Consider the following 14,009-nt stretch of genomic DNA (forward strand, 5'->3'; position numbering starts at 1 on the left):
CAGCCAGGATGGGATGTGGGTATCACAGGCGGCAGCTTAACCGCCCCCATGCAGAAGTGCCGGCCCCCAGCCCTGGGTTGAGCGTCTGCCCGAATGGGTGCTCTTTGCTCCACAAAGCGCCTGAACGGGCCGGTGGGCAGCCCCGTGAGCCTCCCCAGAGGAGGAGGAAAGTCCCCCCAACCCTAGAGTGAGATGTGCATCCACACGTCAGAGCCTGTGGTCGTGGCTGCCTGGAGGCTTGTGTTGAGAGGGATTCTGAGGCCACGTCAAGGGGCAGAGAGTGCTGTGATCGATTACTGATGTCTGCCACGGGTGCGGGTGTGAGGAGTCCACACAGACCTGCCTGGGCAGCGGCCTCGGCGGCGTGGCCTCATCTCAGAGCCTCAGTGTTCTGGTCTGCACAGTGGGTATGGGAGCAGGCAAAGGTCGTTCCCAGCCTCAGAGCTCTTGGCTCTGGGTCGAGGTTCTGCTCCCAGAGTGACCCCCAGGAAGGGAAGACGCCACCACCTCCTGGATCTTCACCAGCCCAGGAAAAAGCCACTGAAAGTGGATCTACGTGGAAAAGGGAACAAGCTTATAGTACATCGAGGTGGGTGGGGGTGGGGCAGGGAATGCGTCAGGCTTGCATTTGCCCAGCAGAACTAAAAACAATTGCATGCCTTTTGTCCAGCGTTGTTGGGCGCCAAGCCTGCAAGGGCGCCTGTCTTTTAGAACAGAGTCGAAGAGCGAGCCGGCAGGGTCACCAGGCCACCAGGGAGCCCACCTATCCATCGATGGCCTCTTGGTGGTGGTGAGGTTGGGAGCAGTGTCAAGGCTTCTAGAATGTTCTCCCTCTTTGCAGTGCTGCCCGCGTGGCCAGCTGCAGGGCAGTGTAGGTGCCTATGCCTTCTCAGGGCCTTCCAGTGACTTCATGGGGGCCGGGCGCTGTCGCGCAGTGTGGGCAGCTTCGGGGGCCATCCTGTAGGGAGCTGGACGGGACACTGCCCCGAGGGACAGTGGGCTGGGGCTCAGGGCAGCTCAGTGCACTACACTTCCTAACAGGAGGGCCTCGTCCCCACAGCCGGTCTTGACCTTGAGGTTCCTGCAGGGAATTCTTGGGTGGTGAGGCCCCCCGTGCTGCAGGCCGACGTCTCACTGGCCCCTGGGTCCCCATCTTCATCCCTTTGGGGAGGTGGCAGTGGGGGAGGTGTGCTCCCAGCCCCTGGGCAGCCCCTGAGCCAGGCCCTCTCTCCCCCGACCCTCCAGGCTGGGGCTGCCAAGACCTCACCTGCTACACTGACTACCTGCAGACGGTCACCTGTGTCCTGGAGACCTGGACCCTGCACCCCTGGCTGCTCACCCTTACCTGGTAAGTGGCCAGGCCCTGCCAGCCCCACGGGTGCTACTCAGGGTTCCCACGGGGCCTCAGGAAACCGTGCATCCCATGCATTCTAGGGCAGCTCAGGCTACAAAAAAAAAAACCAAAAAACAAAAAACAGATGCCTTTCATTCTGTTATCTATGATTCATTCATTCATTCATGCGTTCAAGACACACTGATGACTTTGCTGCCAGACACTGCTGCAGGTACCAGGGATCCAGCAGGACCCAGGGCTCCCCCAGACCCCACATAGCCGGGTGGTATCTGGGAGAGAACAGCTGCAAACCCCGGATCAGCAAACGGGACACCTGTTGGTGCGGGCAGGTGCGGGCAGGAAAGGGCCTTCATGGCCGGGTGCAGAGCTAGTGGCACGGGGCAGACTCTGCTGCGGCCAGGCTGGGCAGAGCAGGTTCCTCTGCGTGAGAGGGGGCAGCCTGTGAGCTGGGGGAGGGGCCGTGCAGGTGCAGAGACCCTGGCCCGGGAAGGCCCCATGCATGTGCAGAACAGCGAGGAGATCAGTGTGAAGGGAGCTGAGTAAACCAATTTGTTTTTTGAAAGGCAGAGTGAGAGAGAGAGAGAGAGAGAGAGAGAGAGAGGTCTTCCATCCACTGGTTCATCCCCCAAATGGCAGCAACAGCTGGGGCCGGGCCAGGCTGAAGCTGGGAGCCAGGAACTCCATGTGGGTCTCTCACCCCGGTGCAGGGCCCCAAACACATCCCATAAGGAATGCCGGCATCATGGGCGCTGCTTAACACACTGCAGCACCATGCCAGCACCAACAGGGAGTTTTCAAGTCCCCAGACTGCTCTGTGAGAGGAATGGATTCCAGAGAGGGCAAGCGAGGCAGGGACCCCATCCAGGCAGCCGTCCCCTGGTCCAGGCTGGAGGCTTGGAGAGCATTTATTCATGAGGTCGTGAGTGCCTGGTGCCCTGGAGGTGAGCGAGCTGAGCCTGGCACAGGGCGTCCAGGATGCTGCAGGCGTGGGGCCTCACCCCTGAGCCCTGAGTCCCAAGCACCCCCCAGCCTGCAGCTGTGACTGGCCGCTGTCTTTGAAGGCAGGACCAGTACGGAGAGCTCCAGGACGAGGTCACCTCCTGCAGCCTGCACAGGTCTTTCCACAATGCCACACACTCCAGCTACACCTGCCGCATGGATGTGTTCCGCTTCATGGCTGACGACATCTTCAGCGTCAACATGACGGACCCGACTGGCAACAACTCGCAGGAGTGTGGCAGCTTCATGCTGGCTGATAGCAGTGAGTACCTATGGACCCCAGGAGGGGCAGAATCTGGGTGCCCCACGTCCCTGTTCTCTGGGTGTACTCTCTCCCTGCTCCGTCAAAACCAGCGTGTTCTATGCCCTCCCCACCACATACTGTTCTGCTTTGTGGAGGTGCTACTTTTTACTAAGGTGTGATGGGTTGATACTTGGTTGGGCCTTAACCCCTAAGAGAAGCAGCAGATGTACATACAGGGGCTGGGCTGAGGCCAAGGACTTCTGGGCTTCAGCTGTGGCTCAGCCTCTGCCTGTGTGAGTGACCTTGAACGAGGCGCATCCCATTTGTAGAGGGAAATCTTTCAATCCAGATCCTCTGGGGTTCTGTCCCCAGGAGGTGCGTGCAGGGCACTGAATCACCAGGAAGAATCTTCTGAGTCCCCTCCTTCTCATTAGCTGCTGTGAGGCCTGGGACTTCCCTCCAGGGTGGAGTGGGCACAGAGGGTTGGGGGACAGGGGAACCTGGCCAGCAGAGGTAGTTGTGTGTGCAGGCCCAGAACCAGGGAGGGCAAGGAAGGCTGGAGAGGTAGCTTTGGTTTGAAGTGTGTCCGTGCGTGTCCATGCGTATCTGTGCACGTCTGTGCCTGTCCACGTGTGTCTGTGTCTGTGCACGTGTGTCTGTCTGTATGAGGAACTCCAGAGAGTTCACGGAGGGGTGGATACTTGGCACAGCACTTAGGCCCCCTCTTGGGACACCTGCATCCCAATCAGGGTACCTGGCTTCAAGTCCTGGCTCCATTCCCAACTCCGACTTCCTGCTAATGCTCACCCTGGGAGGCAGCAGTGATGGCTCAAGTGGTTGGGTCCCTGCCGCCCACATGGGAGACCTGGATGGAGTTCCCAGCTCTTGGCTTCAGCCTGGCCCAGCCCTGGCTGTTGCAGATTTTTGGGGAAGGAACCAGCAGGAGGAAAATCTCTCTCTCTCTCTCTCTCTCTCTCTCTCTCCCTCTCTCTGTGCCTCGCTTCCTCTCAAGTCAATAAAAATCTATTTTAAAAAAGTTTGTGAAGGGCCAGCGCCGCGGCTCACTAGGCTAATCCTCCGACTGCGGCGCCAGCACTCCGGGTTTTAGTCCCAGTTGGGGCGCCGGTTCTGTCCGGTTGCTCCTCTTCCAGTCCAGCTCTCTGCTGTGGCCCGGGAGTGCAGTGGAGGATGGCCCAAGTGCTTGGGCCCTGCACCTGCATGGGAGACCAGGAGGAAGCACCTGGCTCCTGGCTTCGGATTGGCACAGCATGCCGGCTATAGCAGCCATTTGGGGGATGAACCAACGGAAGGAAGACCTTTTTCTGTCTCTCTGTCTTAATGTCTAACTCTGCCTGTCAAAAAAAAAAAGTTTATGAAAAAAATGGAATTAAAAGACAAGTTTATTTTGGTGCCAAAAAAGCCTTTGAAATCCATGCATACAAGGAGTCTTTAAAATGTTAATGGAAGAAAAAAAATGTTAATGGAAGGCTGGCTCAATAGGCTAATCCTCCACCTAGCGACGCTGGCACACCGGGTTCTAGTCCTGGTCGGGGCGCCAGATTCTGTCCCAGTTGCCCCTCTTCCAGGCCAGCTCTCTGCTATGGCCCGGGAGTGCAGTGGAGGATGGCCCAAGTGCTTGGGCCCTGCACCCCATGGGAGACCAGGAGAAGCACCTGGCTCCTGCCTTCGGATCAGCGCAGTGCGCCGGCCACAGCGCGCCGGCCGCAGTGGCCATTGGAGGGTGAACCAACGGCAAAGGAAGACCTTTCTCTCTGTCTCTCTCACTGTCCACTCTGCCTGTCAAAAAAAAAAATGTTAATGGAAGCCGGCGCCGTGGCTCAACAGGCTAATCCTCCTCCTAGCAGCGCCGGCACCCTGGGTTCTAGTCCCAGTCGGGGCGCCAGATCCTGTCCCAGTTGCCCCCTTCCAGGCCAGCTCTCTGCTATGGCCCAGGAGTGCAGTGGAGGATGGCCCAGGTCCTTGGGCCCTGCACCCCATGGGAGACCAGGATAAGCACCTGGCTCCTGCCTTGGGATCAGCGTGGTGTGCCAGCCGCAGCGCGCCGGCCGCAGTGGCCATTGGAGGGTGAACCAATGGCAAAGGAAGACCTTTCTCTCTGTCTCTCTCTCTCTCTCACTGTCCACTCTGCCTGTCAAAAATTTAAAAAAAAATGTTAATGGAAAATATTTGTTATTTAAAAAAAAACATGCATGGACTTCAAAAATGTTTTGCAGCAAAATAAATTTAACAAGTTTTTTTAATTCAGGAGGGAGTGCACCCCTCTGCTGGCTCACTTCCCCAGGTGCCCCAGTGCTGAAGCCAGGAGCTGGGAGAGCTCCCACATGGGTGGCAGGAACCCACTGTTTGAGCCGTGACCACTGCCTCCCAAGAATTTGCAAGAAGCTGGAACCAAGAGCCAGAGCTGGGATTCAAACCCAGGCCCTCCATCTTGGACACTGGTACAGTGTCCTAACCAGCAGCTTCACCACGAAGCCAAATGCCCTCCCCAGAATTGTCTTCCAATTCCATTTCCCCACCTCTCTGAAGCCCCTCTTTTACGTGTGTCTGTCGAGCACCGAGGGAAAAATGGAACTAAAAAATAAAACTAAAGAATCTGAACATTCTTTCTCAACCTGAGCTCCATCAAGGTCGAGTCTCATTCAGTGGTTGTGGCAATGCTGGCTACTGAGTCCATAGCCCAAGGACAGGACTCTGAGCAGGTCCACAAACTCTTTAACATTATTCACTACAGAGAAGTGAGTGCTCCGGGGAAGATTTTTTTTTAGTAGTAGCAAATGCAAAGAAATCAGGAGGAGACAAATCAGGGATGCCTAATGACTTCCCGTAGAGATCCTTGCAAAATCATGCACTTGCTGAGAGTGAGAAGTAGCAGTGTTTTCAGGGTGGAGGAGGGCCCTGGTAAAGCTTTCGTGGGTGTTTTTCTGCCAAAGTGTCGGCTGACTTCCTCAAAAAACCCTGTCCTAACAAGCAGATGTTGTGGTTCTGTGTCCCTCTGGCAAATGCCTTGAGCTTCCCCTGAAAAGCTGTGGCCATGACCCTGGCTCTTGCTTCCACTGGACCACATCTGCCTCTTGGTAGCCGTTGATGTGGTCGTGCTTTGTCTTCAGGATTGTACTGCTAAAGCCACGTCTCACGTCCTGTTACAGCTCCTGGAAGGAATCCTTCAGAAACTTGGTCCCACTTGCTATCCAGTTTCCACAGATGGTGCTGCTCTTGTCTGCAGCTTCTCTGTGGGGTCACAGCTGGGGTACCCACTGAGCAGAAATGGCTGCTTTAAGCTTTAGGTGGGAATTGTGTGAGCTGAACCCATCGAGATGTGCAGGGTGTCGGCTGTGCATCTTCCTAGGGTAGGACACAACCCAGAGTGAGAGGGATTTGTTCCTCATCCAGTGATGTGGCGCTGCTGCCGGCTATCTGTCTGTCGCCTGCTGCTGCTTTGGGCACTGTCCCCATCAGCTCTCCATAAAGCACCGGAGTCAGTGCCATTTTTCTGTCCTAATTTGACCGAAAGTTGAGTGCTTAGTTTGTTCTAATTCTAGCAGAATTCCCGTTGCTTTGACAAGGGCTCTTTTCAAACTTGACATCTTATCTTTCTTTGTGTCCCAACCTGGAGCCTGTTCACATGTGGCATAAGAAGACAGGATGGGTTTGGTTTGGTGCAAAAAAGAGTTTGAAATCCATGTGTAGTTTTTATGTAATAAACATTCCCATGAACTTGTTGAAGATTCCTTTTCTATGTATGTGTCAGTGTGTGTCTGTGTGTGTGTATATCTCTGTGTGTGTCTGAATGTGTGTGTATCTGTATGTTTGTGTATCTGTATGTGTCTCTGTGTCTGTATGTCTGAATGCATGTGTTGGGGTGTCTATGTGTGTATCTGCATGTGTATTTGTGTGTCTGAATGTGTGTGTCAGTGGGTCTCCGTGTGTGTGTCTGTCTAAATGTCTGTGTATGTGTCAGTATGTGTCTGTATCTGTATATGTCTGTGTGTCTGAATGTCTTTGTGTGTGTATATCTGTATGTGTCTCTGTGTGTGTCTGAATGCATGTGTCAATGGATGTCCATGTGTGTGTGTCTGTGTCTCTGAATGTCTGAGTGTGTGTCAGTGTGTGTGTATCTCTGTGTGTGTGTCTGAATGCATGTGTCAGTGGATGTCCATGTGTGTGTGTCTGTGTCTCTGAATGTCTGAGTGTGTGTCAGTGTGTGTCTCTCTCTGTGTGTGTGTGTGTGTCTGAATGTATGTGTCAGTGGGTGCCTGTGTGTGTGTCTGTCTCTGAATGTCTGGTATATGTCAGTGTGTGACTGTATGTGTTTCTGTGTGTCTGTGTGTGTCAATAGGTGTCTCTGTGTGTGTGCATCTCAGTACGAATGTCTGTATGCGTGTCAGTGTGCATCTGTATCTGCATGTGTGTCTATGTGTCTGTGCATATCTGTCTGTGTCTCTGTGTCTGTGTGTCTGCATGTGTCAGTGGGTATCTGTGTCCATGTGTGTGTCTGTGTGACTGAATGTCTGTGTGTGTGTCAGTGTGTGTCTGTGTATATCTGTATGTGTCTCTGTGTGTGTCTGAATGCATGTGTCAGTGGGTGTCCGTATGTGTGTGTCTGTGTCTCTGAATGTCTGTGTGTGTGTGCAGTCTAAACGGCCTCAGAGGCACACACACACAGAGGAAGAAAGAGAGGAGCTAGGAATTATTTTGATCAAAAAGTCCCATCACTGAAGTAGTGACAGTGACAGTACCGCACGGACTTTGGCGTCCGAGAAATGCCCACCTCCTGCCGCATCAGGCCCCACGGGAGCCCCCGTGTGTGTGTCAGAAGCTCGGGCAGCTTCAGAGTGCCCTGTGGTAGCCCCAAAGGGTCTTCTGATGATGTGGCAAAGCTTTATCCAGGGCCTACTGTGTGCCGGGCACTGTTATTCTAGAAGCTGGGGCACGGGTTGAACCAGGGGGACTGCTGAGAGCCCAGAGCTGGAGGCAGACGGGACAGAGTGGCAGAGGAGTCACGCAGCCCATCAGGGGTGGCAGACAGAAAGGGGGGGTCATGGGGGTGAGGCCAGGTCTGCCACTGCTGCTTGCAGGCCCCTTGCCCTTCGGCCCCTTGAAGTCGCCCACTCTGTGACCCTGCTCCCGGTGAATTTGAAGCCCTAGGAAAAAGGTGGCAGGGGCAGGGTCCCACTTCCCAGGAGAGGCAGTAGAGGTCCAGCCCGTGCTCTGCGCTGCTCAAGTTCATCACGCAAATTTGAGATGGAGCAAAACGGGAACTTGGGCTTTGTCTCTGAAGCAGTACCAGCAGGGACTAGAGGAGCTGGGGACAGTGAGCCGCACCCGTGGGACGGCCAGCCCTGCACACCGGGGCCCTTCTCACTCATGGCGCAGACTCTGACCCCTTGGGGAAGCCGGGGCCCAAGGTGGCCGGGGCCGTGTGCAGAGCCAGCCCTGACACTCAGTGGGTCTGAGCTTTGGGAATTGCAGCGACTGCACCTGCACCTGCACCTGCACCTGTTTCCAGGCTGCGGCTGGGTTTTATTCCTGGAAAACCTGCCTCATCTGCACTCCTGCGGGCCCCTGAGTCCTGGCCTCTGGCTTTCTTTAAGCACAACCCCCAAACTCCGCTGCACGTGGGTTGAGTCCCTGCCTGCCTTGCACCCTGCCTTCCCTGATCCAGCCTGAATCTCTGGTTTTTCAGCTGAATAAACTGAGACCCAGAGACGGGGCCGCTCAGAGTCCCTGGGTCGGGGTCGCTCACCTGGATCCCCTCCACATGGGCTCAGGCGTGGGCGAGGGGCGGGACTCACACTGCCCATCACCCAATCTTTCTCACCTGCTTTATCTTCTGGGGGTTTCTCCTCCAAGTCAAACCTGCACCCCCTTTCAACGTGACCGTGACCTTCCTGGGATACTACAACGTCTCTTGGAGATCCGATTATGACGACCCCACCTTCTACGCACTGAGGGGCAAGCTGCAGTACGAAGTGCAGTACAGGAATCGGGCCGACCCCTGGGCTCGGGTGAGGGCCACAGAGGGCAGGGTGGGGGTGCGGGAGGAGGGAGGGCAGGGCCTCAAAGGGAAACCGAGGACACCCCCCATGAGCTGGACTTCTCCCGACTGCCCTGTCCTCCCTTCTCCTGGGGGAGGGCACCCAAAGGGGAAGGGGCTGTCTCTGCCCAGGCTGCACCCCAAGCCCTGAAGGGTCAGAGGAGAGAAGCTTCTTCCTGCTCGGCGCAGCCACAGTGGGGAGCTGTCATCACGGAGGACGGCCCAGGGCTGCGGCGTCCTGTGTTTAGGATGCTTGCTGCTGGGAAGCTCTAAGAGGGCCCGTTATTTAGAACAGTTGTGGCTGAAGGCCCTGGCTTATTAAAGATCTTCATAAATGCCCTCGTGTAGGATGTTGTCCCTGTCACACACATGCACGCACACACACATGGATATGCACTCACACATGTGCACATACATGCATGCACATACATGTGTACGCACATGCATACTCATACATGCTGCGCACACACATGTACACATGCACCTACACATTGTGTATGCATGAAACATGCATGCACACATACACATGCACATTGCAATGCACTCACACAGTGAACATGCGTGTGAGCACATGTATGCATGTGCACTCACACACATGTGCATATGCACACATGGCGCAGGACTTGCAGAAGCAGAGGTATCCATTGCTGCAGACTCCATACGCGTAGCTGTAGACTCCCAGAAAGACCCCCTGTTGAGAATGTCCATGTCCGCTCAGACGCGTGTCAGTGGAGAATGTCTGGGCTGTCGAAGAATTCCAGAATCCCACCGTCTGGATCACTTCCACTTAATCACTCCCAGGAGAGATCCCAATCCCAGGATACCCCCAGTGCTGCAGGGACGGTCCCGGGGCGAGTGGGGCTCCAAGACAAAGAGAGCCAAGTGCATCATGGGCCTTGCGGGGGCAGCGCTGGCTGACCACAGGGCATGCAAGGCCAGCACTCAGGCCGCGCCCTGGGGCACCTGGGGAATTCTCAGCCTCTCCGTGGGGCGGGGCCCTGACTGGTGTGTTCCTCCCCATGTTGACTGGTGTGTTCCTCCCCGTGTGTTCCTGGCAGAGTCCGGGGAGAAAGCTGGTCTCGGTGGATTCCAGAAGCGTCTCCCTCCTGGCCCGGGAGTTCCGCAGAAACTCGAGCTACGAGCTGCAGGTGCGGGCGGGGCCCCAGCCCGGCTCCTTCTTCCGGGGGACATGGAGCGAGTGGAGCGACCCTGTCGTCTTTCAGACCCAGGCAGAAGGTGGGCGTGCAGCTGGGGGGCGGACACCCCACTCCTGATACAGAGTCCCGGTCCGGGTCCTGGTCCCAGAGGCAACTGCCCGACACTTTGGCGCCCCCTGCAGGCCGGGTCCCGGGTGTGGGGCTGACTGCTGCCTCTCGCGAATGATGGTGTCCATTCTGAGACACCCTGGGAGACACCAAGTCCCTTGTCTGGGTGCGATCACACTTCAAGGTACCTGCAGCCCCGCCCCCTTCCCTTCTACTCCACCCCAGACCCATTGGAGGTTGGTCCGGTTTAACCCCTCACTTGCTTCCCTCCTTCCCAGAGGCTAAGGGAGGCTGGGACCCTCACCTGCTGCTTCTCCTCCTGGTTGTCATGGCCCCCATCCTTGTCTTCTTGGGCCTGAAGATCCATCTGCCTTGGAGGTGAGGCCGGGCGAGCAGTGACGTGGGAGGGGTTCAGCCCCTCTGTGACTGGGCTTGGGGGCGACAGGCCAGTCAACCTGATGGCCATGACAGCAAGTGCGACAGCAAGCAGCTCCTGTGTACCCATGCAAAGTATTCATTGCACCCTCTCAGTGGCCCTAGGAGCCGATGAGCACCACAGTTACCTGTGTTCTTACAAACGGGGAAACAGAGGCACAGAGCTGTCAGGGGCCTTGTCGGAAGTCACAGCTGGGGCCTGGAGGAGGCGGATGGACACCCTGCGCTGCCCACAGTGGGCCTCAGCTGTTCAGGGACTCCAGCCGAGGCTCATTCTTGATCTGGCTCACCACTTGGGTTTCTGCTGCCCATTGCCACTGAGCGAAGAAGGCTGTTGGTCACTCATGCCCTAGCCGCATGGGTGCTGCCGCCGGAGCCTGGCACCGCACCTGCTGTTTGCTGAGCAGGCACTGGGCATGGCGCTCTGCAAATGTAGCCCGTTTTGTTGGTCCTCAATTGGATCCTTAAAGACACAGGCAGAGGAATGTGAGACAAGGAGGTCGATGACAGCTGACCCTGCTGAGCACCGTGCTGGGTGCTGGGAACTAGGTGCTGGGTACTAGGTGCTGGGCCTTCGCTCTTGAATCCAACCCCTAGCCCCGGGTAGGGGGCTCTCTGCCCATCCCTGGCTGGAGATGAGAAAGCTGAGGCTCAGTGGGGCAACTGGCCGCCATGTCCTTCAACTGCACGCACTGTCAGGAACCCATGAGAGAGTCTCGCTGCTCCCTCGCCCAGGGAGAGAAGGGAGGCGCCTGGGCTGTGTCTTGGGAGAAAGCTGGGGAGTGTGCGAGTGGGAGGCCAGGCTGTCCTCTGGGTCTGGGTGCTGTCGGGGCCTCACCCCCTCCTCACCTCCCTCCCAGGCTGTGGAAGAAGGTGTGGGTGCCAGTGCCCAGCCCGGAGCAGTTTTTCCAGCCCCTGTACCAAGGCCACAGTGGAGACTTCAAGGTGAGCAGCACCCCCAGGAACCCCCATACCCTCCTGCCCTAGGACCCCAACTCCACCTTGTGGGCCCAGAGCATCTGGGTCCCAGCCAGGCCTCAGTTTCCCCATCTGTGAAGTGCAGACCCTAATTCCAGGGGTGCGGCATTGACATTGGACTGGGCCAGGATCCTGGAGCAGCCCCAGGCCACAGAGCCAGGCTGGGGCAGGGGTGAGCCAGGAGGTCCCTGGTCCTTGGCAAGATGCCCTTGGCCTGGAGGGGGAGCAGTTTTGGAAAAGCTCTGGCCCCACCCGCACATAGACCACTCCCCCAGCAAGCTCAACCTGGCTGCTGTCCACCACATACACCCTGCACCCCCACTGCTCAGGTGTCACCCGCTGGGCTCCCACACAGCGAATGTGGTGACAGGGCCAAGACAGGCAGCCCTGCCTCCCTGGGCTGAGCCTAAACATCAGACAGTGGGGACCTGGAGCAACGATTAAGCGCCTTCTGTCTGCCTGGTGCTTCCTCCCAGGAGCTCTTGAAGGACTGGGACAGGAGCAGGTGCGCCATCGTCCCCAGTGTCCCCCATGCAGACAGTGGAGCTCAGAAGGGGGCAGGCACTTTAGTGGGGCTGGGAAGAGCCTGGCCCCCAACCCACATGGGACCCCCCTCGCCCCCTCCTCTTCCCCGACCTGCAGACGCCATGGCGACTCTGGGTTAATTTTACCAATGCTCAGACACCACCTGTGCACGTGGGCAGACCACTGAGGGCTGCACTTCCTGCTACCAGAGGGGAAACTGAGGCTGGTGGGGGGGCAGCGATGGGGACCCACTGGCCAGGGCAAAGCATTGCCGACATTGCACTCTCTGTCCTTACCCTCTCTCTCCTGGTGTTTGGTGCCCTCTGGGTCCCTGTCTGTCCCCAGACCTCTAACTCAGCCCCGCCCCATTGCACACCTCTCTCTCTTTCTCTCTCACAGAAATGGGTGGGCACACCCTTCAGTCCCTCCAGCCTGGCTGAGGGACCCTGGGCCCCAAGGGTGAGCTCGGTCCTGGAGGTGCAGGACCACGAAGACCACTCCCTGCACAGTCCCACCAAGGGCCCGGGACCTACGGAGCTGCCCGAGCCAGCAGGGCTGGAGACAGACGGGCCTGAGCCGGGCCCCACCATGGCCAGCAGCCTGGGCAGCTCGGCTGACAGCCAGGAGAGGGACCGGCCGTACGGCGTGGTGTCCATCATAGACACGGTGACCGTGGTGGGTGCAGAGGGGCCCTGCACCTGGCTCTGCACCTGTGGGGATGATGGCTACCCAGCCCTGAACCTGGACGTCAACTTGGAGGCAGGCCCAGAGCCCGAGGACCCGCCGGTGGGCTCAGCGACCACAGCCCTCCCTTGCCACTGGGTCTCGGCCTGTGGGCCGGGGCTGGGCAGCTCTGGGAGTGGCCTCCTCGACAGGGTCAAGCTGTCCTTTGCCGGGGAGGAGCCCTGGGCCTCCAGCCCTCCCTGGCAAGGAGGGTCACCTGGAGGTGTCTCCCAGAGCGAGGCAGGCTCACCACCCGCAGGCCTGGACATGGACACGTTCGACAGTGGCTTTGCAGGCTCGGACTGTGGCAGCCCCGTGGAGTGTAACTTTGCCAGCCCCGTGGACGAGGGGCCTCCCAGGAGCTACCTCCGCCAGTGGGTGGCCATAGCCCCAGCACCTGCAGGCCCTGGGCCCCAGGCCAGCTAAGCGAGGCTGCCTGGCCCTCCGGGGCTGGTCCCACTGCTGGGCCGCTGGCCACAGGACAGGGACGCCCTGGACGCCCGGGGCTGGGCTGTGGACTTGGCCTCTGCCTGTCGGGACTGCTGGTGACTCCGATGTTGACCTGGTGCGTGGCTGGGGCACACATCCACATGCCTGCACTCCTGAGTGCTGTGTGTTTCCTGGGGGAGCACGCAGTGTGCCCAGGGCTGTGCCAGGTGTCCCCTGGCCACACGGGTGTGAGTGGGAGTCACCCACTGCCACCATGCCCAGCCTCAATCCGCAGGTCCTGCCTCCTGGAGCCTCTAGCGCATCCCTACTCATCGCAAGGGGAAGAGGCAGGCGAGTTTCAGTAGGGTTGGCTCCGGGCTGTGCCACCCGGGACAGGCATGACGCCCCGTTGGCCTCTGAGCCCGAGTTTCCCTGTCCTGCCACGGGGGACGTCGGAGCGCTGGTTCTGTGTAGTGGGCAGCCCCGGGCAGCCCCGAGACCACGTCAGCTTCCTGCCTTCCACGCGGGCTGGGACCCGGGGAGGTGCCGGAGGTGGGTGGGGGCAAGGGGCCCAGGCAGCCGCAGCAGCCTGGGCGCGCGGGACTGTCCCACCTCGCACAGGGCCACATGGGGGGTTTCCAATCTGCACAGCCGGCCGCCTCGTCTCTAAAAACAGCCCTTCGCCCACCAAGGTTTCCTTTGCTGTCGCCTATTTAAAAAAAATCCCCTGTCTGCACAGGAGAAAATATTCATCACGCGCCAAGCATGCGCCAGGTGCGCACGGGGGAGGGGGGGCACTCGAGGTGGAGCCTGGCAGTGCAGGGGAGGGGGCGGGGCCCGGCCTGCAGCCCCTCCCCTCCTCCCAGTCAGTCCTGGTTTTCCCAACTCACTCGGGGCGTTAGCGGGGACTCTGGCCATTCCTCTGTGGTTTCCCAGAGCACTTGCGCACTGTTAGGAAGCTATGCACATGCTTCTTACAAACCTTTTGAAGGTGGCATGCTA

General features: G+C 58.3%; 1 protein-coding gene across 1 annotated transcript in view; it reads left to right on the forward strand.

Annotated features, from left to right (window-relative positions):
* IL21R (interleukin 21 receptor) overlaps positions 1–13,410 on the forward strand; it is a 31,201-nt gene extending 17,791 nt beyond the window's left edge. Inside the window, exons 3-9 of the mRNA XM_062180214.1 lie at positions 1,246–1,348; positions 2,416–2,615; positions 8,469–8,623; positions 9,711–9,888; positions 10,196–10,295; positions 11,213–11,297; positions 12,255–13,410. Of these exons, the coding sequence (XP_062036198.1) occupies positions 1,246–1,348; positions 2,416–2,615; positions 8,469–8,623; positions 9,711–9,888; positions 10,196–10,295; positions 11,213–11,297; positions 12,255–13,004 (1,571 nt within the window). The 3' untranslated portion in view covers positions 13,005–13,410. The remainder of the gene's footprint in view (positions 1–1,245; positions 1,349–2,415; positions 2,616–8,468; positions 8,624–9,710; positions 9,889–10,195; positions 10,296–11,212; positions 11,298–12,254) is intronic.
* The last annotated feature ends 599 nt before the right edge of the window (positions 13,411–14,009 follow it).

The sequence above is a fragment of the Lepus europaeus genome, chromosome 21 (genome assembly GCF_033115175.1).
Source record: "Lepus europaeus isolate LE1 chromosome 21, mLepTim1.pri, whole genome shotgun sequence".
NCBI classification, from domain to species: Eukaryota; Metazoa; Chordata; class Mammalia; order Lagomorpha; family Leporidae; genus Lepus; species Lepus europaeus.